Source organism: Tarenaya hassleriana, unplaced genomic scaffold, assembly GCF_000463585.1.
Source record: "Tarenaya hassleriana unplaced genomic scaffold, ASM46358v1 Cleome15, whole genome shotgun sequence".
Taxonomy (NCBI): domain Eukaryota; kingdom Viridiplantae; phylum Streptophyta; class Magnoliopsida; order Brassicales; family Cleomaceae; genus Tarenaya; species Tarenaya hassleriana.
The window spans coordinates 710,683-735,710 of NW_010964923.1; the positions used below are offsets into that span (position 1 = coordinate 710,683).

Consider the following 25,028-nt stretch of genomic DNA (forward strand, 5'->3'; position numbering starts at 1 on the left):
AGAGTTTTCCCTTTTCCCTGGCCAAGGATGAACAAAGATTCTGCATTTAGTTCTGGGTATTCTTTTTTCGGGTTTCTCTTTTCGAGTTTTGAATCTTTTGATGGCGATTTGGACGCAGGGACATCTGTTCCGGTGGAAGAGAAAAGACTTGCAACCTGGGGAAGTGATGTAGGAGAAGATCTTGTTCTTGACCAGAAAAAACTGGCTGAGGCCCTGAAGAAGGTAAAATTCCGGAGCTCAGATTCTCAACCTGATGAATTTTCGCTGTATAGTTTACATTCTCTTCCTCGAGAGATTTTCCCCTTGACGCCATTGTTCCAACAGGAGGATGAGAGGAGGAGAGAAGAGAAAGACGAAAGAAAACGCAAGTACAACGTCCAATGGGATGATGAGGTATGGTCATTAGCATTAGAGTTGGTGTTTCTGCTTCCTCATCACAAATCTACGCCCTGATTTCGGACATGAATTTCCATTTCAGGTTACACCCGAAGAGATGGAAGCGTACCGGATGAAGAAGATTCATCACGAGGATCCGATGAAGGATTTTCTGCACTAGTCTCTGGTTCTTGGTGCAGAGCTGGAAATTCTTTGGCTTTTTTCTTTTTCTTCTTCTTCAGGGTGTTAGTGGATTCTTTATGGAAAAGGGTAGTTGAAGGTGAGACTGGAATTAGTTGGCATTGCATGATGATTGATGATGATGATGATTGATGATGATGATGATGATGCATCTCTGTAAGAGGGAACCAAAAAATTGAAGTCTGAACTCCATTATTTGCATGTCTGATGGAATCTGTTCCCTTTCTTCCTCTTTGCTACTTTACAATGGCTGTAATAACGTTTTCATGATGCAGATAAAGACTTCGAGTTCTTAGCTTTTTTTTTTTTTTTTTGCATTGAATCTCACTCAATCGTGTCAATTCTCAGCAATGCCCGAACACCCTCTTTTTCTTTTCCTTTCAAACCCCGAAAAGGAAGAAACTTTATATGAATATCTGAAAGAAAAATGTTCTTTAATCAAATTTCTCGACAGAAGAAGATGAAAATGTATAGTTGTAATTAGTTTTTGTCTCTGAATTTGGGTCTAAAAATCACACCTTTCTTTACATTTCCCACCCACATATCATCAAATCAAATCCCCCATTCTTTTTTTTTCAGAAAGGAAAAAAAAAAATCACAAACACACACACAAGAGTAATGGGGAAGAAGAAGAAGAAGAATCAAGCACTTCGTTTCAACCTTTCTTGGAACTCAAGAAAAGATCTCTCCTTGTCGATCCGAATCTCTTCCCGGAACCTACAGATGAATTCCTCAGCCCTCTCGTCCACTCTCAGATGCGGAGAAGCAGCCACCACTCTTCTCCACGCTTCTTCCATTGAATCAACTGTCTCCTCCCCCTCCCCCTCTTCTTCCCCTTTTTCCTCTTTTCGCCCCTCAACTTTCTCCTTTCTCTTTCTCACCCCCTCTCCCCCCTTGTAGAATCTATCCGCCACGCACGAATCCGAACAATCTCTGCCCGGTTGCCTTTGGTATTGCTGGATTTGCATGTACCTGTAGCTGTTATCGTTGTACTTGTACCTATATCTGCAGATGTCGGAACATTTTAGGCGCTTTCCTCTTGATAGAAGTGACCAGAATGCGAGAGAGGGAGAGAGACGAACCTGTGCGTTCGGGAACTGGTGTTCTTGAGGTACCTTGTCTTGAACGGAAGGACGAGACGGCGAGAGAGGAACTCGAGGACCCGAGAAGTGGAGTCTCTGATCGATTTAGCGATTTCAAGGTCTCTGAATTTGGATTTGAGCATTTCTGTGAAGCTTTTCCATGCCCTTTTGGCTGGTTTTAGCTTCTTGTTGATTCTCAATGGCGGCATTGGATGAACGAATGAATGAATGAAGAAAGAAAGAGATCTTTTGTTCGGCACTCTGTACCTTTTGTTTTTTTGTTTGGTTGGGGGCTTTCTTGCAAAGAAATGAAATGTTGGATAAAATGGGTATTTATATATAATATTACTGAGCAATAGAATTTTTTTGTGGGGGGTGTTTTTGATTCTTTTCTTTGTTTCTGATTACTATTAACCCTCGGTATAATGATTATATTACTAATATGCCACTGCTTTTGGATAAAGAGGGGAACAAAAGGGGTTGGCTTAACTTCGTTAGGATGGCAGAATCGAAATTCCACGAAACGCTTATGGCTTTTTATTGCAAACTCGCAAGCTTTATAATTAAGTTAATATTTCATATATTCGGAAAATTAATATATGTATAAATAAATGCATTAACTTGGCACTTTACAATATATGTTTTCAACTCAATCTTCTATTTCTCATTTTTTTTTTGTTTCTGAAATCATTTGTGATTCATTCATTGGGTATCTATTATGTGGCGGTGGATTTATGTTTCCATTTTAAAAAAAATTACAATTTGATTATAAAAAATCATTAGAAAAATGGAAAGAACAATGTTGGGTCGATTGGGCATGGGACTGAAATATTCAACAGGGTGTCTTTGAGCTCTGTAAAGAGACATAAAAATGATAACTTTATAAGAAAGGATTTTGGCAAAAACACCATGTGGGAGCGGACCAAGGAGGACCCATTTATTTAATTTTTATTTGATAAGCTAAAATAAAAATAGCTTATTATATAAGAGTTATTTAGATTGTGACTGTTGAACTAATTATAAACTAATGATTTCATTATTGGACTGTGTCCGTTTGTTGCTTGATTCAATCATTCTAGTTATTCTTACATTCTTATTAAGCTACATTAAAACTTTGGATTATACATAATATCGGTTAGTGTAAACTTTTTCTAACACAAAGATTATTATTATTTTTTCAAATTTCTGTTCATTATGTGACAAAAAAGGAACTCAAAATTAAAACTTTGCTAATGATTTGCCGACTAAAGAAAAAAAAAACTTTTTTTTGTTGAAAAAAACGGGGAACAAAAAGGGGAAAACTTTGCGGTTACCATCTCCACTTAGGGTTCTAGAACGTCCAAACCCAGCACCAAGTATGCATTTTTTCCAGTTTGCGATGAACTGTTTTGGTATTTTTTTTTTTGCAAAATGTTATTGTTGGGAATCTTTGTACTGTTGATTAATCGATGCCCAAATGCTAAATTTTGATTTTTTTTTCTCTCAGATTTGATATGGGCTCAGATTGGGTCGAAGCATAGACAACAATGGCGGGAAGATTCTTCCCGGCGAAGGAAAACTCCGTCCATGGAAATCGCCGGAGGGAGACTCTCACTCTCCTCTGTGGCCCTCCTTCCTCGTATCTCTCTCTCTCTCTCTCTGATTTTTCCGACATCTATCTCTCTGTCGTGTTCACTGTTTTGCTTGATTCTTCTCTGCAGTGGCAAGACCTCTCTGCTTTTCCAATTTGCTCACAATGTGGCGAGTGATTCCTCTGTTTCTGCAAGTTCTCATGTCGTCTTCATCTGCCATCAACGAAGGATGGCGATCAATCCTCCCTTTCTCTGCCAGGTATCTTCCCCACGTTCATCCACATTGATCTCTGTGTATGCATTTATGTGTGTATATATATGTATGTTTCTGTATGTGAATGTTGTTTTGTTTTGATGAAACCCAACTCAAATTGTCCAGGGAATTGACTCATCGTCTGATGTATTTGATCGAATTCAGATGAAGTAAGGAACAATACGATCAAAATCCTTTCAAAGTTCTCTCCTTTAATTCATTAATCGCTTGGAATTTAGGGAAGAAAATAGATGGATTTATGGTTTTGGTTTGGGGATTTTCTGAGATATTCGTTGAAGGTATGTGGATGATGATGACGGCATCAGGAAGTACTTTGCTGCATTCCATCTTCATGTTAACACCCCTGCCGCCGTTATAATCGATGATTTTGGCGATTACTTCAGTGATCGGTACGCTTTCCGTTCATCAACCTCGATTAGTCCGGGAATTTCCAATCGGTTTTTAAGTTTATAGAACTGGATTTTGGACAAGACAGGAACCTATGCTTGTAAAAAAAGTCTGCCCCTCGAAAGAATCCGGACTTGTTCATATCCAGATTCTCCACTGACTTATCAGGAACCGCAAGGAGAGACCGACGAATTCTCGGGCCAGAGACATGGCGATGGTCCGTACACTCGCTCTGTGCCGCAATGCCATAGCTCATGCCAAGTGAGTGACACTTACTTCCTCTCCGAGATCTCCTCTTTCTCTCTCTCAAATGAGTGGTAAACTGCATGAATGTTGCAGTAGGAAAGCTCCGTGCCAGCTTATCTTGTCTGAAACCAGCAATGGAGATCCCCCAAAGTCATTGTTCATCTACAAACGATGGGTTCCATCCATATATACGATAAAAGGTTCGGTCTCTGACATGAAAGATTGCCGTTCTTGCGTGTTTGTCCGAAGATCATCAATGGGGTTTTTTGACATAAAACTCCATTTTTGATCCTTGTTTGTGGTTGAAAGGTGATGGGAATGGATCATTTCTCCTCAGAAGCAACGATCCTTCTGAGAAATTTGCCAGATACTCTATTGCTCTGCAATACCTCATTTTGGAGGAGATGGTAGATGATAATGATAGCTAAGCAAGACAGATGATATAATATATATATATATATATATATATATATATATATATATGCCTGCATAATTTTGTAAGAAAATGTTGAAAGCAAAAAAAAATACAACATTTCTTGTGACAGAAGGTATCTTTTTAGTATTGGGAATTTGGCAAATTGATATATGATTTCATTACAAACATTTCATTAGACCTTTTTTTTTGTTTTTTTTTTGTGTAGTTTGAAAATATACGGTGAAAGTAGAGCTCTTAATTTGTCTCGGAATAATTATGGTTTTATTAAATAAAAAGTTTAATAATTTTACAAAAAAAAAAAATTGTTCTTGTTGCCTAACATGACATAATTAATAATTTTATATTTGAGGAAAATTTATTCATTAAATAATTATGTTTTTTTGGGGTTCAAAACATAAAGAAGTGGAAGCTTGAGTGAAACGTGGAAGCCATGGGAGAAGCGCGCCAAAATCTGAGCCCAATTCTTGTGGAGCTTCAAACTTCCCTAAAATGGCGACCTTCCCTCAGAAATTCCCTTTCTCTCTCTCTCTCCACATCCACTCATACCATTTTCCACATCCTCTGATCGTTGTTTCTCTCTCAATCCCTTCGCTGGAGAAATTTGTCCGATCGATTACGATATCGGTCTTGATCGGTACAATTTGTTGGAGTTTTTCGTGCGGGATTTTGATGAGACTGGTGACGGAGTCGGAAGGGGAGAGGAATCGACGAATTTATCTATGAAGACAGGTGAAGCCCACCTGATGCTTCTTGGGCTTCTTCTTTTTCTTCTTCTCCGTCGTTCTCCTCTCGGATTTCTCAGATGGAATGGCAGATCCTGTTAGCCATGTCAATCACGAGCGTGACATCGAGCAAGTAATTTCCCCTCTCTCTTCCTCTTCTTCTTTTTTTTTTTTTTTACATTGTATGAATTGGGATGGACAGAGAACCCTAATCGGAGTACTTTCCGATGGTGTTTTAGCTGATTTTCCCAATAAATTCAGAATTCGATTAGGATCGAAATCTGGACTCTTTGATTTCCAGATTGATCGTAAACTTCATGGCTTTTAGAAAACTATCAAAAGATATGAATCAAACACTATCCCTGGATGATTATCCGTTTGAAATCCATTTCTTTTTATCAAATCCATCAGAAAGATCAACAGAATATCAAAAGAAACAAACTTTTTTTTAATCTAATCGGCAATTCGTTTCTGTGTGCTTGTAATCGAAGCAAATCTAGTTCTGTTTCTGGAAATGCATCTCTTTTCAAGTACCAGACATTGAGAGTTCATCTGAATTGCTTATGAACATGAACATTTTGGCTGCGATTTCTGCTAATGTGGTTTCAAAATGTTTACCCTCTTGTCGTTAGGCACTCGTTACATTGAAGAAAGGAACTCAGTTAATCAAGTACAGTCGGAAAGGGAAGCCGAAATTCCGTGCATTCAGGCTTTCTCCAGTAAAATATTCTCTCTATGACCTTCAGATTTCGTCTCTTAAGTTCTTTCATGTTGCATTAGGGCCCCGTAACACAACACTCTGCAATGGCAGTTTGTGAATGATGCCTGTGTTCATGTTTCCAACAGGATGAGGCGGCATTGATTTGGTACTCACACGGAGGAGAAAAGAATCTGAAGTTGTCTGCTGTTTCAAAAATCCTCCCTGGACAAAGAACAGTGAGTATTAGAACATCTTTAAACCCGATTATTGCTCAAAAAGCAAATGATTCTAAGAGGATTACTTGTCGTTTTTGTTAATTTCTCAGGCTGTTTTCCGAAGGTATTTGCGTCCTGAGAAGGATTACTTGTCGTTCTCTCTCTTATATAACAACGGAGAACGGTCTCTTGATCTGGTAAGTTGCTCGATCGTTGCATTTTCTTTTCTTTTCTATACCTCGATTTGGACAGCAAATCGAAATCCAGTTTATCAGATCTGCAAGGACAAGGCCGAGACAGAGGTTTGGTTTGCTGCCCTCAAGTCTTTAATTGGACAACAACAGAATAGACGTGCCAGAAGCGAGATACCCGAGGTGCGTTTTCCAATTCTCTGTACGTGGATTTAACTCAGGTTACGCATCTTTAACACCGAAAATTAAAATGTCGATTTCTTTCAGATACATGACAGTGAATTCTTCACCAGTGGGCGTGCATCCTTTACATCACCCGTAGACTTCGTTAACAATATTCCCCGGTGTGGGGTTTCTGTTGATTTTGGTTCTCAAAGTCCTGCATTCTATTTGGGAGTATCAGATGTGGGTTCAGAACGTGGAAATATGCTAAGACCAAGTACTGATGGTTTTCGGATCAGCGTCTCAAGCACCCCGAGCTGTTCGAGTGGAGGGTCCGGACCAGATGATATAGAATCATTAGGCGATGTTTATGTTTGGGGAGAAGTTTGGAGCGACGGGATATTACCTGATGGGAGTGTAAGCTCTACAACTGTGAGAACAGATGTATTAACTCCAAGGCCTCTGGAATCGAATGTCGTTCTCGATGTTCATCAGATTGCTTGCGGTGTAAGGCATGTTGCTCTCGTGACAAGACAAGGCGAGGTTTTCACATGGGGAGAAGAAGTCGGAGGAAGGCTTGGACACGGAATTCAGGTGGACATTAGCCGTCCAAAACTCGTAGAGTTTTTAGCTCTCACCAACATAGATTTCGTTGCTTGTGGAGAATACCATACTTGTGCTGTATCTACCTCTGGAGACTTATTCACTTGGGGAGACGGGATTCACAATATCGGGCTTCTAGGGCATGGTAGCGAGATCAGCCACTGGATACCGAAAAGGGTTTCTGGTCCGGTGGAAGGTCTTCAAGTACTATCTGTCGCCTGTGGGACATGGCATTCGGCTTTGTCAACTTCTAATGGAAAACTCTTCACCTTCGGGGATGGGACTTATGGCGTTTTGGGACATGGAGATAGGGAAAGTATTTCGTATCCTAAGGAAGTACAATCATTGAGCGGGCTGAAAACCCTGAAAGTAGCTTGCGGTGTTTGGCATACTGTTGCGATAGTCGAGGTTATGGGGCAATCGGGTGCGAGTATTTCGAACAGGAAGTTGTTTACTTGGGGTGACGGCGACAAACATAGGTTAGGACATGGAAACAAAGAGACTTATTTGCTTCCTACTTGTGTCTCTTCGCTTATCGACTACAACTTTCAGCAGATTGGATGTGGGCATACCTTAACAGTCGCGCTTACGACCTCGGGGCATGTTTTCACCATGGGCGGGACTATGCATGGCCAGCTCGGTAACTCCATTGCTGATGGTAAGTTACCTTGCTTAGTGCAAGATCGATTAGTCGGAGAATTCGTCGAGGAAATTGCTTGCGGGGATCATCATGTTGCCGTCTTGACGTCGAGAAGTGAGGTCTTCACCTGGGGAAAAGGTGCTAATGGAAGATTAGGGCATGGAGACACAGAAGATCGAAAGACACCGACATTGGTTGAAGCCCTCAGAGACCGGCATGTGAAGAGCATAGCGTGTGGCTCGAACTTCACCTCAAGCATATGCATCCATAAATGGGTCTCAGGAGCCGATCAATCGGTTTGTTCTGGTTGCCGTCAGGCTTTCGGGTTCACCCGAAAGAGACACAACTGTTACAACTGTGGTCTGGTCCATTGCCATGCCTGCAGTTCGAAGAAGGCCCTGAAAGCAGCATTAGCTCCAACTCCAGGGAAGCCTCATCGTGTATGCGATGCCTGTTACACCAAACTGAAAGCAGCCGAGGCAGGAGGGTATAACTCCAACACTAACAAGAAAGTCACGGCTCCTCGACGATCAATAGATGGCTCGGTGAGATTGGACAAAGAGGTGAGGACTTCAAAGGTTCTACTGTCTCCGACCACAGAACCAGTCAAATATCTTGAGATCAGATCTTCAAGACCCGGGGTTAGATCCGATTCTCCTTCCATTGTCCGAGCCTCGCAAGTTCCAGCTATCTTGCCACTGAAAGATGTAGCGTTTCCGAGTTCGATCAGTGCCCTTCAAAATGCTTTTAAACCTGCTCCTCCGGTTGGTTCACTAGCCCTGCCCGTGCTTCCGTCTCCGCCTACAAGACCCACATCCCCTTATGCAAGAAAACCAAGCCCTCCTCGGTCTTCTGGGTTTTCCAGGAGTGTTATCGAGAGTCTGAAGAAGACGAACGACGTTCTAAACCAAGAAACGGCAAGATTGCAGAGCCAGGTTCAGAGTTTTATGTCCTAATCTCTTATGGATGCTGAATCTGACTCATAATTAAGAATGTCTTAATTGTTTCTGCGTTCAGGTTAGAAGTTTGAAGCAGAGATTAGATAATCAAGAAGCAGAGGTACAGAGACTACAACGAGCAGCTAGAGCCGCTTCTGAATTAGCTTCAGAGCAATCTTCAAAGCACAGAGCAGCAACCGAAATCATCAAATCTGTCACTGAACAGGTAATCTACCACTCGAACTGATGATATCTATCTTCGCATTATGTATTCATGATCTTTTTTTCTACATCGATGCATTATTGTTTCACGTGATCCATTTGCTCTGTTCCTCCTATGATGTTTCTGACTACCAAATTATCGTGTTCTTCGATTCCACAGCTGAAAGGGTTGAGCGAGAAGTTACCTCCTGAAGTGTCTGAAAGCGAAGCTTTCAAATCGATTAATTCCCAAGCCGAAGCTTACATAAACACGAACGAAACATCGGAAACGTCTTTACATGCAACTTCAGAACAAAACACGGATCCTTGTACAAACACGAGAGGGCAAAGGATAGAGGAGCAAGAATCGTCGTCGTCCAGATCATGTACCGTGATGTCCCAAGAGGCTGCGAATATAGCAGAGACCAACTCTCATCCCTCGGATTCGAGACCACCGACAGAAGCTCCGCCATCGAGAACGGGAGGAGGCAAGGAGATTATCGAACAGTTTGAACCTGGAGTTTACGTTACTTATGTCCTTCACTCCAACGGTGGCAAGATCTTCAGACGAGTTAGGTTCAGGTATAATGGATATCATACCATACTATTATATATACACTCTCTCTTCATGGATTTGCCTTGAACTCTGCCATGAATTCTCGGGTTTTTGGACAGTAAGAGGAGATTCGACGAGCATCAAGCGGAAGAATGGTGGAACAAGAACAAGGACAGGTTGCTAAAGAGGTACAGTCCACATTCATCATCATCATCATCATCATCACCTCCAAAGGGTTCTGATTCAGCTGCTGCTCCTCCATTACCGTCCGTACCAGCAGTTCAAGATCAAAGCGAGGGGACAGAACAAGCTTCAGAAACCTAGGCCTTCTTTCTTCTGTGAGTGTATCAGTCTTCTCTAGTTATGTCTGTCACTGTCACTGTCAGTGAAGCAGAATAAAAGAACAACAGAATAGATTCTCTGTCTTTAAGAATTGATACAGATATTCCAATTTTTTTATTTTTTTATTTTTTGGAAATGCAGAAGGATACATGTTAATGATGTTGTGGTTGATAATATTGAATGTATAATAAATCAATGAATCATAACTTCAGACCATTACAACACCCATGAAGGAGGAGAAAAATTCAAAGAAAAAAAAAAGCTTGGAACTTTATATCTTCTTACATGAAAAAAAAAAATTACACACTTTGTATCTTCTTTCTCTGCTAATATTCTACGTAAAAAAAAATACAAGTAGATGATAAAAAAAAAAGCTTGAAATCATTATTTTTAATTATATTTTTTTTAGATGAAATCATAAATAAAAAGTAATGAATTGAAGGGGACCCAAGAAGTAGGTACATCAAATTTCATTAACTCTCTCTTAATTGCACCACCAACGCACAACTAACCTCATCCCATCCACTTAACTTGCCACCTAATCACCCAAACACCATATACATTTTAGACTTTTCTAATATATTTTAATTATGATTAAGGATTAAATCTTTTATATTACTCTCTCTGTTTCTAAAAAATGTCTGTTTTAGATTATTCACAATTCTTAAGAAAATATTAAAAAAAAGAAAGTCATTTATATTCTCATTAAATCACATTCTTATTAATACTCATTTGAAGTTGAATATTTTTAATTGAGGATAAATTGTAAATTTTTTTTTTAAAAATCACTTGGAAAATCTGAAACATATCTATGTAGTAACAAAATATTTAGAGACGGTGGAGTATTTTTTTTCATTGAATATGTAACACCAACTTCAAACCTTAAAATAATATGAACCATAATTTAGAAATTCTGTCCGCCTGTCGTTCTAATTTAGTGATTTATAAATGTATATTTGATGGTTATTGAAATATTATATTTATCTGAAAACAAATAATTTACGTTTTCCTCTGATTTGAACTTCACTTTCCCGAATCCTCATCTCTCTTTTCCACGAAAATTCTAACCATTTTCCGAGTTTCTTCTTCAAGTACCCAAAGACGGGAACTTTACCATGTGATAGATTTTCTTTCCCCTTCGTCTGATTTCTCGCTTCTGTTTGATCGGCGAGAAAATGGGACAACAGCAGTCGAAGGGTGAGCTTCTTTATCAACAAGTGAGGTACGGCAATGCAGAAGGGATCAAAACCCTTCGCAAAGACGGTGCAGGCCTCGAGGTTTGTTCCCGAAAAAAATCGATTTTTCGTCGATTTCGATTCATGGGTCCCGTAGAATTGTCACACTTAGGGTTTCGCCTCACACTCACAGATTGTAACCTGAAGTATGACTTTTGTTTGGGATGCAGTGGACAGATCGAGAAGGGAAAACGCCATTGATCTTAGCCTGCATGTACGCTGAGCTATATCATGTCGCAAAAACCCTGATTGAGCTGGGTGCCAATGTTAATGCTTACCGACCCGGTATTCCTAATCATCTTCCCTTTTCCCTTTGCTTGATTCTCGGTTTGAAATATCATTCTAGAATTGCTCTAATTAATATGCAAAATTTGATGTCATGTTCATGTTCATGTTCATGTTCATGTTCATGTTCATGTTCATGTTCATGTTCATGTTTCGTGTTCATGTTCATGTTCATGCCCATGTCCATGTCCATGTTCATGTGTTGAGCTAAATCGTTCTGGAACAATGAAATCGAAAAGAAAAGGAAGAATTTTTCGGTGTGGGGAGGTTTTGGCTACTAGTTAATAACAATATATGGGGCAAGATTTGAACTGACAATAGCTGATTTAATCTGGATTGTGATCTCACAAACACCAATCTAATCCATGTTTTTTGGAGTTTGAGATTCATGTCTGTGTTCTGTGAGGGAAGAAGATGCCAGACTATTCCAATGAATATTCTTGAGCTTTTCTAAATGCTTGCAATTAGAAATTGTTTGTAGAAACCTTATTAGGAAAGTTAGTGTATGGCATGAGATTAGTTCACGAGGTGATTTCTTTCATCATTGGTATCATCAGGTTGTCAAGCCGGAACTCCTCTGCACCATGCTGCAAAAAGAGGTCTCGAGAACACTGTTAAGTTACTTCTTTCATCCGGCGGTAAGATTTAGGATCATTCTGCATATCCGATGAGTTATAAACTCGGTATCTTTTCTCTTTTCTTTTTTTTTGGTTGGTGGGTGTCTTGTTAAGTTTTGTTGCGGCCATTTTTTCTCAGCGAATCCACTGGTTTTGAACGACGGTCGCCAGACGCCACTCGAGGTTGCTCGAGCTAAAGGGTACAGCAATGTTGTGCGTGCAATCGAGGTACACTCGTAAAACACCTTTCCGGTACTCTTTTAGTTGTAACCAAACCAAACCAGTGAAAGATATGGATCCTCATTAAATGTAACATTATTTTTTTATGAACTTGCATCATGCAGAGTCACATCTGCTTGTTTTCTGGTTGGATGAGGGAATTATATGGCCCTGGCTTCCTCGAAGTATTTGCTCCTCAGCTTCTTTCAAGAAGAGTGTAAGTCTTTTCGCTTTTCCCCCTTCGGTATGCTATATGATATGATATTTTTGCTGTTATTCCAATGGGTATAACTATAACCAAATTTAAAAAGCTTATATTTCGCAGATGGGTTGTCATCTTACCGACAGGCTCGAAAAACCCGACTAAGCCTTTCAAGCTGGAGCTAGCTTTGTATGCTCGTCCGCAGGTACTAATTACCGTCTTTTTCTCTTACGGAATAGTTTTTAAGCAGCTTCCGTACTATGTTCAAGATTGACAACAGCAACCAAAGTTCATTAAAATCTTGCTAGCGAGTCAATCTTGCTTATATCTCATTGCCCTAGCAGAAAAATAAATTGATGAATATGCCGAGATATTTTTATCTGGGTGCTGAATGCAGTGTTTCTGATGTATATAATCAGGATGCTCGGCCGAGGACAGTGATGGCGTTGTGGAAAGCCAATTTGGAGGAGTCGGGACCACACCAGTCTGATTCTTCAGTGATGATCATCGATAACTCGACAAGTAATTTCTTCATAGCTGCTTTTATTCGATATATATATATATATATGGATGGACGGAATGCACAGTCCGGGGAAGGATGTTGATTGAATTCTGTTATGTGCTTAGTCCCGAGCCGCAGGAGACAGAGGCGAAGGGCCTGCTCCTCCCACGGGAGGCATTGGCCTCAAACTGTTAGGCGTAAGTTATACACACACATAGCTGCTTTCGGATACAAAAAATGATATTCATGTATATTGTTAAACTGAATTTTAGGGCATCTTTTTTTGTGATTTTCACATTCTTAAGCTACTGAAATATATATATATTTGTGAGTTAAAGTTCCATTCTTTCTTTCAGAAACGCGTCTTAAACTCTCACCTGGAAACGAGGGTGACGGGCAACAGCTTCGGTGGTTTTGTGATGCGTGTAAAGGAATTCCACTGGTTTGTTTTCTGATTTATGATCATTTGGAAACCCTAATATTATCCATTGATGCATCTCTCTCTCTATGAATGTTCTGAAACACTCTTGGACTGTGCAGCCAATGCATCCACCGGCGTTTCTGCAATCAGCAACGAACGAGAGGCCGCCCAATTTAGATCGCTGTTCCATCGATCAAGCCAGTTCATCAACCGGTCCACCTCCTCCTCCTCCTCCTCCTCCTCCCGAGGCAAGTGCCAGTCCCCAAGAGCCTGAACCATCGGCTCCCCCCTTGGAGGACGGTCCCATTCACTACCCATCCATAGACTCGAGCCCTGTCGAAGTCCCTGTAACGTTAAACGGCGAAAAGAGAGAAGGAGATGGAAGCTCGGGGCTCTGCGCGATATGTCTGGACGCCCCGTCGGAAGCTGCTTGTGTCCCCTGCGGACATGTCGCTGGATGCATGTCTTGCTTGAATGAGATCAATTTCATAAACTAGATCAGATTATTGATCATTTGCTATTTATTTTTCATATCGAATAATTTTTTTTTGATAATTTGAAAGTTAATCGAATATTTGACCCAATTACATCTAACAGATAATCAAAGAAATTCAGATGAATACCGTTTTATATGTTTGAATTTAAAGTTCATGATTCGTATATTTTCTTATCAATAAACCATCCAAATTTGAGTTATCGAATCTTTATATATTTGATCCGATTAATTCCATAGATGTTTGAAAATAATAAGAATATTCAAGAACAAAATTCGAACCAACTATTGTATTTGTAATCGCCATATATTCAAATGTGTAGAACAATCTTAAAACGAACATGTTTATTTCAAAAATACAATATACTGATAAATTTAAAATTAGCAAAAAAAAAAACACATTTGAAATGCATGCATGATGTAAACTATGAGTTTGTTTCCTCGTGAAAAAAAAAACTTATCGATCCATTTAATTTAATTTCATCTTTTTTTAAAAAAAAAATTCGAAATTTTGAATAATGAATATAGAAAGAGGCCAAAAGAGAAACAAAACCTACTTGCCCACCTCAATCACACTCAATCACTCACATGTCCACTTTCACAAAGAGAAACCACAGTGCCATTGATGGACTCATCCTCTCTCCTTCACTGCTCCATATATACACATATATATATATATATGTATGTATGTATGTATTCCCGTTTCTGTCCTCTTTCTTTTGTACTTCCGCAACAAGTTATCTCTTGCGGCAAAAACTCCATGTTCAGGGGTACTTTCGTCATTTTACGCAAGGTGTTGTCAATCAATCCCCCCAAAAAAAGGTGAACCAACAAGATAGCAGAACATTTTCACAAATATATTATTCCCTCTAACTTTTCGAGTACCATATATTATATTAATCTATTTGATTATTTATTGTGTCATGACATTAATTGGCGCTTATTGAATTATAATAAAGTGTTTATCAGCATATATTAAGATATCGTGTTCTCATTATTATTTTCTGTAATCTTATTAATTTTATAAACATAGATTGGATGCTTAAAAAATACAGATTGCGCATTTGAAAATCTTCATAAAAGAGGACAGAAAAAAATATTTGAACAGGAAAAGATTCTATAAATTTTATTTCGGAATTTAGCGTATTTTGAAGAAAAAAAATTGTACCAGCTTTCTTTATGTTATATACAGTGCCCATTCAGTACAAGAAGATTACGATTATTTGAAAACTTTGAACCAATATGAAATCCAGAAAATGATTATTAAATTTGATGATTAGAGAGGTCCATATGTGGAATGGCTCGTAACCATTGGTCGGCTTCCCTTCTCTTTCTGGTTTTACCCTCTCTCTTATGCAACCAAACAATAAATATTTATCATAATATTTCAATATATGAATTAATTATCAATTATTCAGATATTGGTCTTACTGTTTGCATGATGACTTTCATATCATTTTCATTGTCTTTTTAAATCAACTTACAAAAAATTTAGAGGAAAAAAAAGGTGTGGCATTCTTTTACATATTTTGATTGTATTATAATATATAGAAATATCTATTATTCCCTCAGTTTACTTTTATAAGACGTTTTAGATTAAGCTCACATATTAAAAAAAAGGAACATTTTTTTTTATCTAAAATACCCTTATTTATTGTATAAAGAATTATTATCTTGAAATATTTAACGATTATTAATAAATGATAAATTTGGAGAAAAAAATATAAAAATATTGTATGAGAAATCAGAAAAACTTAATTTATTTTGAATGCTCACGATAAGCTATAACAAATCCGTTTCTTGGATCTTTGAAATGTTTTGATGTGAAAATAATATATTGAAACTTCTTTCTTCTTTGCTCAAATATAGAATCTAAAATATTTTTTTATTGTAAGCGATTCGAACCCGAAATCACGAGAGATACTGAAAACTGATCAGACCGTTGTAGTTTCAATTAACCTAATAGTAGTAAATACGTGATAAACATGAAGAAGAAGACTGTAAAAAATTTAATTACCGTGAATTTTCGATTTCGATCATTTACTAATTACGCGCAGTAAAGAAAAATGTGTTGGAACAAGAACAATATAGTTCTACAAACCCTTTATAGTATGATAGCGACAATCTCTCTCTCTCTCTCTCTCTCTCTCTCTCCCTCTCTCTCTCTCTCCCCATAATAGAGAGAGACCACATCTTATAATCTCGAGTAAAGTACTCCCTCAAGGTATTCATTTTCATCCAAGAAACACACGAGAAAAAAAAAACCCTAATCGGATATCTATCGAGAAACCAATGGATCCGATGCAGGGATTTATGGGCAGCACGAACACGATGATGATGATGACCACAACGACGTCGTCTTCATCATCTTCCTCCTCGTCAGGATCGACGGCGAACCAGCTGAGCCGCTACGAGAATCAGAAGCGAAGGGATTGGAACACTTTCGGACAGTATCTCCGAAACCACAGACCTCCGCTCTCTTTGTCCCGTTGCAGTGGAGCTCATGTTCTTGAGTTCCTCAGGTACCTTGACCAGTTCGGCAAGACCAAGGTACCTTACTTGTATACATATAAATATATGTGTGTATATATGTGTATATACATATGGCCCTTTTTTTAGATCTTTTTTCAGAAAGATCTAAACCCTATCTATGTCAAATCTTTTAGTAACTTTACTCTCCATTGGATTATATATATATACATACACACATGCATATCAATATATATATTTGTGTTGGATATAATGTTTTTGGTTTTGCTTAGTGTTTAATGATCTTAGAGATTGAATCTCATATTCGGCACTAAAATATATCCGGCAGCTTCTACACGTTATTTTTTTTAAAAAAAATCATCTTGATGAACCTTAATTTATAGATGTACATGTACTTGATCTTGAAACTCTTTCCAACAACTATCGTATTCTATTATTTATACATTCACTTTATGGGTTTTCTTTTTTCTAATTATGGGTTTCATTTGTAATCAAATGTTATTGATGTCAAGTTCGAGCTTTAGTTCATTGAATACATGCCAATTTAGCATATCTTATAGTTGTACTGATATTAATTATGAGATCCAATAGGAAAATATGGACTGAGGCTTATAAATCGAGGATTATATTATGTATGTGTCTAGTATAGAAACATTATTGTATCTGATAAAAGAAATTCTTGCATATATTTCTTCGTTTAAGGCAAGATATTGCATAGTTAGTCACAGTAACATTATTTTGATTTCTTGGTTCATGTCTTGAAAAAACCTCCATATCTGGGTAGTACTTTTTCTTTCTATTCCGATCTGATATTGCATAGTAAGTCATAGTAACATTATGTTGGTTCATGACATGAACATTAATTTCGAGACTATATATCTATATATATAATGAACAGGTTCACACACAATTATGCCCATTCTACGGCCATCCGAACCCTCCGGCCCCTTGCGCCTGCCCGCTCAGGCAGGCATGGGGCAGCCTCGACGCCCTCATCGGCCGTCTGAGAGCTGCCTTCGAAGAGAACGGTGGCTCGCCCGAGACGAACCCTTTCGGAGCCCGAGCCGTCCGGCTCTACCTCAGGGAGGTCCGTGACTCTCAGTCCAAGGCTCGTGGCATTAGCTACGAGAAGAAGAAGCGGAAGCGCCCGCCCCAGCCGCTGTCTCGAGCCGCCGGTTCCGGCGATATGAAGCAACCCTAGCTAGGGCTGAAACATATCACCGAGTAAGAAAAGGGACATATGCTTGGAGAGATTCATATATATAACAACTCTATTGCGTTGTTTCTTTTCTTTTTCCTTAGACTGAAACATGAAATTTAAATATTGTCCATGTGCCACCTTTGTGGGCGTTAAATCGAAATTTTTTTATGACAAGACCGAATTTCAAATTTGAAACTTATAGTTTGATCTTAGTTCATGTCTAAATAATTTCTTAAAAAAAAAAAACAACAACGAGCAAATGATACGACGGTCTCTTGAAATGATGTAGTTAATACAAGACGTGAGAGAAAAAAAAATCAAAAGCTTTTTTTTTTACAGAATCAATTTGTTCTTTCGTGTCTTTTCATGGCTTTTTGTTTTCTGTCTCTCGTTGTAGCCTTTCTTGTATTGTCTTGATTTAGGTGGGGGGCATTGGCAAATCATTCAGTTTCTTGTCACTGTAATAAAAGTCTTTAATTCAGGAAATATAGCGTTTGGTTTCACCTTCTTCATATATTTCTTATATCTATTGTTTGAGTTTGTTTTACTAAAAATTAAATTATATATATATATATATATATCATATTATTATATTTATAGTCATGACTTGTGAGTTTGATCATTTTTTTTTTCAAGAGTGTTTTCATGACACATTTTCTGCAATATGTCATATCAGCATGAGTTGTTTCCCAAACAGGTGAGAATTGATACAAAATAAAGGACCCTCTATGATGGCATGAACAAACCCTAGCTATATATATACACATAATTATACACGCGCGCTTATATAATTTAGTGTTTATGCATATATATAACATAATTAGGATAACCTAAGATTTATCATTGTATCATTCTGTATCCATGCATGAATTGTCTTTTTGAGAATTGGGGGTCACGAGGGCTCTATATGTGTCCTTTCCTTAGCTTTTGCATATACATACTGTCTATTTAGTCCCACATATATTTTATAATCCATTTTGTCCGAAATTATTATAAAATATACAAATAAATTCCTCGAAGCAAAGAAAAATTTGGCATGTAACATTTGTCGGCCATACCAATATATATATATATATATAAAATTATTTATTCAAGTAACATTATATTCATATATAACATTTATTTTATGATACATAAGAAAAATAAAAACTATTAAAAACGTAACAATTATACATAAGAAAAAAAATAATAATAATAATTTGTAGTAACATTCTATTCATATACAACATAATATTCATAAACTTAGCATTTTTAGTCCATAATAAATTATAAAAATGTAAATTGTCAACCTGCATGCCAATTGCTTAACATAAAATTTTGTGATATATATATATATATCGATTGCAAAATTTGGAAATGACATTCTTACGTAAGAGAAGTATAGACCAAGAAACTTGAACGTAGGAGTTTCTAAAAATGGATTAAACAAAATCTACAAAGAGATTTTTATTTTAATTTTTTAACTGAAAGGTATCCAATTTAGCAAAAAAGCTGTCACCATCAACGTAACCCCATTAACATAAGTGTGATTGGAAAATTGCTAACTTTCATATGCCTCCACAGTAACATTCATATACATATATATATATATATATTTGCCGACATGTATATATATATTTCATGCCAACTTTTGTATATGTTAGGCAGTTTTGGACCGTGGACTTAAATATGTCAAATTATTGAAATAAATTCGACTTAAACGCATGACAGCGTGCCTGTCTATTGATTTTACTCACTACTCCCTCTTTCAAAATTAAGAATTTCACATATTTATTTGGTAATAAACTGTGATTAAATATATTTTTCTTAAATACATATTATTTTTCTTAATTTTTTTTACGTAATAATTAATTCTGTCTCCAAAAAAGTTTTGATAATTCCCGTTAGGCCCATGGAGAAAATTATTCGTACATTTGACCGATGGCCCCACGTGGGCCCATTCTCACGTCTCACCCGTCATTCGCTGTCTCCTAAATAAAAGATATCGAGGAAAGTTCCACGTCTCCATTCGATATTCGACACGTGTCACGATCATAACCATTCAAATCTACAACTTTCCTCCCCCTCATGGAATTTTTAATGGGCTCTGATGACCCGTTTAGGTTTATTTGAAGCCCAATACTGATGGGCTTTTTAGAAATGTTTAGTTGAAGCCCATAATAAATCCCAAGGATTGGGTCGGATTTTTTTTTTGTTGCAATTGATTATTAATTTTTTAAAATAAATTTCACGTTTTTTTTTTGTTAAAATAATAAATTTCACGTTTGCCTTCGCCTAAGCTGAATTGACATGAATGAAATTGAATCAACTCGTACTGTTATAAATCTTGAAGAATAAATCCAAGTAATTATTATTTGTAAGTAGATATATATATTTTTTAAAATATTAATCATAGTACTATCTATTGCATTTTATTTTCTGTTTCTCGATAAATAGTAGGATTTTTTTTTAAAAAAAAACATTGGCAAGTTTTTTTACAGAAAAAAATTGGTGTAATTTTAAGAGGTGAATATAATTTGATGCCAAAGCTATCCACCCAAATTTGTGGGAGTAATTACATAAACTCCAATTAATTTAATTTTATTTATTAGTCGGCAGAGAAAGTGCAGATCCAGAGGGGAAAAAAACCTTTTTACTCACAAAAGAAAATATTAATAAAAATTAAAATATGAAATATAAATTAAGAAAAAGAAAATGAAAACAGATTATTAAATTATTAACGACCTCGACGGAACTCTCTCTCTGTTCACTTACAGTCGCTGCTTTCATTCCCATGTCCACCAATTAGGAAGGAAGCGAAGTTCCATCATTTTCCTAATTTAGATAACATTGCAGAAAACCCAGAATTTCTCAGATCCGAATCTCTCTCTATCTCTCGATTCCTCCACCTCCCTCTCTTTCTCTCTCTCTCTCTCTCTCTCTCTCTCTCTCTCTCTCTCTTTGTTTCTATCCATGGAATGACCTCTCTGCCTTGACCTATTGTGAATCTAGGAGCTACTTGGTGAGTTCCCCTTCATTTTAGGTTCTCTTAACCTCTTATTGTTCCTGGGCTTTCTGTATGTTTCTCGATTTGGTCGGCATCTCAAGGGTTCTCACTATTGGTTTCGACTATGTATGTGTTAGCCAATTGATGCGTTTTCGCTTGTCGTCTGATGGGTTGGTTCCTCGAGTGATTTGTTGTTTGTTCCTATTGAAAGTCATTTTTATTTGTTTGCGTTTTTCTGGGCATTCTTAGATTCCTAGATTTGGTTTCCGATAAGATTTCGAGTCACTTACCTGATTGTTCGTAGCTTTTTTCTTATGCTGGAACTCTGACGACCAATTTTAACCATCGGCTTCAAGTTGTTGTTCCTAGTTCGATCCGGTTCTGTTTTAATCTGTCACGCTCTATTGCACAAACTCCATGATTGGATTCGGTTCATGAGGTGGTTTCTTGTACCAGATCTGTGATTGGGTGCTTATGGAAACATACTGTTCTTGTGCTTTTTTTGGACAAAGTTTCAGATACGAAATGAAAACGTTAGGATCTAATTATTTGTGTACAGACCTATATCCGATTGCGTTAAAGGGTACAAAAATGGTTTGAGTGGCAGATTATTTCCTTGGCTTTTGATAGATTCCCTACATATGTCGGGAGGATTGAATGATTATCCGTACAGAGTATTAGAACATCTTCCTATGTTTTGGTGTATAGAGTGGTTTGTATGTTTCGAGATTTGTATTTTATCTTTGAGTTTGTGATAGTTACTTAGCAAGCTTCCCTGTGTTCGTTAGTGTCATGTCTTAGCCTTTGTTTCCTGCTTTGCGTTCTTACAGGTTATATAGGTTGTATTCTGACAGATATCATTCACCTGTCATATGTAAAACTAGAACAGAGTTCTGTTGCTGTAATTGGTTGAACATTGCCGGTTACCATACTGAAGTTTTAACCTGGTTTTTATGCGTTGTGCAGTTTGGAAGGAGGACACTCTTGTTTAAAAGTCATCAAAATCTTCATAGGCAATGAGGGGAAGATCAGATGGAGGTCAAAAGAAACGGGTGATCGCCTTGGTCCTCGTTGTGGCAGTATTACTTGTTTTTGTGTATCTGTACTTTGGCTCCTCTAACCAGGGGGGCTCGGCTCTTGAATATGGGAGGAAACTTGGGTTGGGTGGGGATGAAGATGACACCAAGCAGGATGATACTTCTGGCACTTATGGTCTTGAAGATGGAAACGATGGTTTCACCCCCAAAAGTTTTCCTGTGAGTTTTTTTACATTTTCTTATTTTTGTTTACATTCCCAATCTTTACTTATTTCTAGTTAGATTTTTGTGTGGGTGGTCTTATAATGTTGCTGTCTTCTATCTGTCAAGGTTTGTGATGACCGGCATTCAGAACTCATTCCTTGCTTAGACAGGAATCACATATACCAAATGAGATTGAAGCTGGACTTGTCTCTGATGGAGCACTATGAACGCCACTGCCCTCCTCCTGAAAGACGGTTCAATTGCTTGATTCCTCCTCCACCGGGATATAAGGTGGGTAATTTTCTCGTTTTGTTGAAATGGTCAGTATCTGTTTACGATATCTGTTTTCTCTACCAATGCATTGTAGGTTCCAATTAAGTGGCCGAAGAGCAGAGACGAAGTGTGGAAAGTGAACATACCTCATACTCATCTTGCTCATGAGAAGTCTGACCAAAACTGGATGGTTGTCAAAGGAGAAAAAATCTTTTTCCCTGGTGGAGGCACTCATTTTCACTATGGGGCTGATAAATATATTGCTTCCATGGCAAATGTAAGCAAGTTTCTTGATTTTACGCACAACAGTGCTTATACAGTTCTTTATTTTTCTGATAGTATTCTTGGAATTTTGCAGATGCTCAACTTCCCGAACAACGTATTGAACAATGGAGGACAATTAAGGACAGTTCTTGATGTTGGCTGTGGTGTTGCAAGCTTTGGAGGTTATCTTCTCTCATCGGATATCATAGCGATGTCCTTAGCACCGAACGATGTGCATCAGAACCAAATCCAGTTTGCCCTTGAGAGAGGCATTCCTGCATATCTTGGCGTATTAGGGACAAAGAGGCTTCCTTACCCGAGTCGGTCATTTGAACTTGCTCACTGTTCTCGTTGCAGAATCGATTGGCTTCAAAGAGATGGGATTCTTCTTCTCGAGCTAGACAGGCTGCTCAGACCTGGTGGCTATTTTGCATATTCATCTCCAGAAGCTTATGCACAAGATGAAGAAGATCTCAGAATATGGAGAGACATGAGCGCTCTTGTCGGACGTATGTGTTGGAAGATTGCAGCAAAGAGGAATCAGACTGTGATTTGGCAGAAACCTTTGTCAAACGATTGTTATATGGAAAGAGAACCTGGAACTCAACCTCCTCTTTGCCGGTCTGATAACGATCCAGATGCTCTGTGGGGTGTACCCATGGAAGCCTGCATCTCTCCATACTCTGACCGTAAGTTTTCAAGCTTCCCCATGTTTTCCAAATAACATTATGTATGCATATATGGTGCAATAAATTCCCGATTTTATGTTATTAAACTTGAAAACATATGCCTGCTGAAAGTTTTTGGGTTTTCTATTAGATGACCACAAGACCAAGGGAAGTGGATTGGCACCGTGGCCAGCTCGTTTGACCTCTCCTCCTCCTCGGATTGCTGACTTTGGCTACTCGAGTGACATGTTTGAAAAGGATACGGTATATAATGGGCTATAACTTCTATTTCTATCTCCATTTTATGTACCTGTAACACGGGATTTAGTCACTACAAGTCTTGCTTGCGCATACAGGAACTCTGGAGACAGAGAGTAGAAGTTTATTGGGATCTTTTGAGTCCCAGAATTCAAGCAGACACTCTGAGAAACATTATGGACATGAAAGCAAACATGGGTTCATTTGCTGCTGCGCTGAAAGAAAAAGATGTTTGGGTGATGAATGTTGTTCCTGCAGATGGACCTAACACTCTTAAGCTTATATATGACAGAGGCTTAATCGGTGCCGTCCATAAGTGGTCAGTTGTCTTCTTTACCAGTTTACCTTCACGCTTAAGCTTTTCTGTTATGACCCACCATATCATATCTTGCCGTGTTTATGATCTTTGGATAGACAGGATGATCCAAAGCTGTTTCCATAGTTCAGAAACATAGGAAATGAAATCTGGGTTTTGCCAATGGTTTCTCAAAAGTGATGTCCATAAGATTTCTCCAGAAGATTAGGAAATAAGAATTGGATTTCGAGTAAATTCAAGATCTTGGTTCTCTAGATATGGATTCGCGTGTTGTATTTTTGCAGGTGTGAAGCATTCTCGATATACCCGAGAACCTATGATTTACTCCATGCTTGGGACACGATTTCCGATATCATGAAGAAAGGATGCAGTGGTGAGGATTTACTGCTGGAGATGGACCGAATGCTCCGTCCAACGGGTTTCATTATCATCCGAGACAAACAGTCGGTGGTGGACTTTGTGAAGAAGCGGCTCACGGCTTTGCACTGGGAAGCTGTGACAACAAAGATAGCCTCGGACTCGGACCAAGACCCGGAAGGAGATGTCATATTCATTGTCCAGAAGAAGATGTGGTTGACGAGTGAAAGCGTCAGAGATATGGAATGAGGGGGCCAGAGCCTTTCAGACATGGACACAAGACAAAAGCTGTTTAAAATTTCAGTTCAGTCTTCTTCTTCTTTACAATTCTATTATGCTGTCTGTATGATTTTGGTAGAGATGATTGATACAATGCAAAGATGGATATACAAAGCATATTCTTTGGCTTTCTCAAGGTATTGATGCAAAAAAAAAAAAAAGAGAAAAAAAGCTCAAGGAACTTAGCTTCATTCATAGTAAAACACCTTGTGGAATGGATCCTTTTGTTTTTTGCTACATCTTTTGATCTTTTGATTTAATATAGAGAAAATCGCCAAAAAAACTATATACTCTTCATACCTATACTTTTTTTAATTATAAAAAAATTACATATTTATATTTATTCGCCGAAATATACATGTATTTTTTAGATATCAGACAAAAAAACCATATATTTTTTATTATCAAATAAACTCTATACTTATATTTATTTGTTGAAAAATACCTGAACTTTATAAATTCTACCAAATAAACCTCTAAACACAAATGCAAAAAAAAAAAACACGGTAAAAAATCTGTTCGAACCGAACCCAACCGATATATATCCGAACCAAATCAAACCGATTAAAACAATATATCAGATTGGATATGAATATTTTAAATCCGAAATAACTAAACCAGAAATAATCGAATCCGAAATAAGAGTAAAACAAATAAACCGAACTCGAATTAACCGTAATCGAATATAACCGTTTATCTACCCATATATCATCAATTAATATCCAATATATTCTAAATTTAATTAGAAAAATTAATATAATGATATTGGATTCATTCGAATTTGAAATATTCATATCCAATCTGGTATATTATTTTAATCGGCTCGATTCGGTCAGGTATATATCGGTCGGATACGGTTCGGTTATTTCGGATTTGGTT

General features: G+C 37.7%; 6 protein-coding genes and 1 pseudogene across 10 annotated transcripts; 6 read left to right on the forward strand and 1 right to left on the reverse strand.

Annotated features, from left to right (window-relative positions):
* Positions 1-784, forward strand: part of LOC104808622 — a 3,667-nt pseudogene extending 2,883 nt beyond the window's left edge.
* An 89-nt stretch (positions 785-873) lies between these two features.
* LOC104808623 lies at positions 874-1,998 on the reverse strand. The gene is made up of 2 exons (XM_010534338.1): positions 1,659-1,998; positions 874-1,581 (listed from the first exon to the last, which is right to left on the reverse strand). The coding sequence occupies exons 1-2, from the start codon at positions 1,865-1,867 to the stop codon at positions 1,218-1,220; spliced, it is 573 nt and encodes a 190-aa protein (XP_010532640.1). The 5' UTR covers positions 1,868-1,998; the 3' UTR covers positions 874-1,217.
* Positions 1,999-2,908: 910 nt separating this feature from the next.
* On the forward strand, positions 2,909-5,058 carry LOC104808624. 5 transcript variants are annotated; one of them, XM_010534344.1, is made up of 8 exons: positions 2,909-3,013; positions 3,145-3,276; positions 3,359-3,488; positions 3,609-3,652; positions 3,782-3,892; positions 4,059-4,151; positions 4,230-4,336; positions 4,973-5,058. In XM_010534344.1, the coding sequence occupies exons 2-8, from the start codon at positions 3,185-3,187 to the stop codon at positions 4,984-4,986; spliced, it is 591 nt and encodes a 196-aa protein (XP_010532646.1). In that variant the 5' UTR covers positions 2,909-3,013; positions 3,145-3,184; the 3' UTR covers positions 4,987-5,058. The 5 variants fall into 5 exon arrangements, with proteins under 5 accessions (XP_010532646.1, XP_010532644.1, XP_010532645.1 ...); XM_010534342.2 differs by lacking the exon at positions 4,973-5,058 and adding an exon at positions 4,446-4,806 and having other exon boundaries at positions 4,233-4,336; XM_010534343.2 differs by lacking the exon at positions 4,973-5,058 and adding an exon at positions 4,446-4,800 and having other exon boundaries at positions 2,910-3,013; positions 3,809-3,892.
* A 287-nt stretch (positions 5,059-5,345) lies between these two features.
* On the forward strand, positions 5,346-10,001 carry LOC104808625. Its single transcript, XM_010534345.1, has 9 exons — positions 5,346-5,427; positions 5,927-6,013; positions 6,141-6,230; positions 6,320-6,406; positions 6,485-6,583; positions 6,668-8,740; positions 8,823-8,969; positions 9,126-9,526; positions 9,620-10,001. The coding sequence occupies exons 1-9, from the start codon at positions 5,380-5,382 to the stop codon at positions 9,822-9,824; spliced, it is 3,237 nt and encodes a 1,078-aa protein (XP_010532647.1). The 5' UTR covers positions 5,346-5,379; the 3' UTR covers positions 9,825-10,001.
* An 826-nt stretch (positions 10,002-10,827) lies between these two features.
* LOC104808626 (putative E3 ubiquitin-protein ligase XBAT35) lies at positions 10,828-13,917 on the forward strand. The gene is made up of 10 exons (XM_010534346.2): positions 10,828-11,119; positions 11,248-11,362; positions 11,920-12,000; positions 12,119-12,207; positions 12,324-12,415; positions 12,524-12,605; positions 12,820-12,922; positions 13,028-13,099; positions 13,259-13,344; positions 13,443-13,917. Exons 1-10 carry the CDS (start codon positions 11,018-11,020, stop codon positions 13,818-13,820), a joined length of 1,200 nt encoding a protein of 399 aa, XP_010532648.1. The 5' UTR covers positions 10,828-11,017; the 3' UTR covers positions 13,821-13,917.
* A 2,038-nt stretch (positions 13,918-15,955) lies between these two features.
* On the forward strand, positions 15,956-17,753 carry LOC104808627 (protein LIGHT-DEPENDENT SHORT HYPOCOTYLS 4). Its single transcript, XM_010534347.2, has 2 exons — positions 15,956-16,366; positions 17,205-17,753. The coding sequence occupies exons 1-2, from the start codon at positions 16,109-16,111 to the stop codon at positions 17,505-17,507; spliced, it is 561 nt and encodes a 186-aa protein (XP_010532649.1). The 5' UTR covers positions 15,956-16,108; the 3' UTR covers positions 17,508-17,753.
* A 2,495-nt stretch (positions 17,754-20,248) lies between these two features.
* On the forward strand, positions 20,249-24,285 carry LOC104808628 (probable methyltransferase PMT3). The gene is made up of 8 exons (XM_010534348.1): positions 20,249-20,508; positions 21,460-21,749; positions 21,861-22,025; positions 22,102-22,284; positions 22,366-22,960; positions 23,091-23,203; positions 23,296-23,516; positions 23,798-24,285. The coding sequence occupies exons 2-8, from the start codon at positions 21,510-21,512 to the stop codon at positions 24,117-24,119; spliced, it is 1,839 nt and encodes a 612-aa protein (XP_010532650.1). The 5' UTR covers positions 20,249-20,508; positions 21,460-21,509; the 3' UTR covers positions 24,120-24,285.
* The last annotated feature ends 743 nt before the right edge of the window (positions 24,286-25,028 follow it).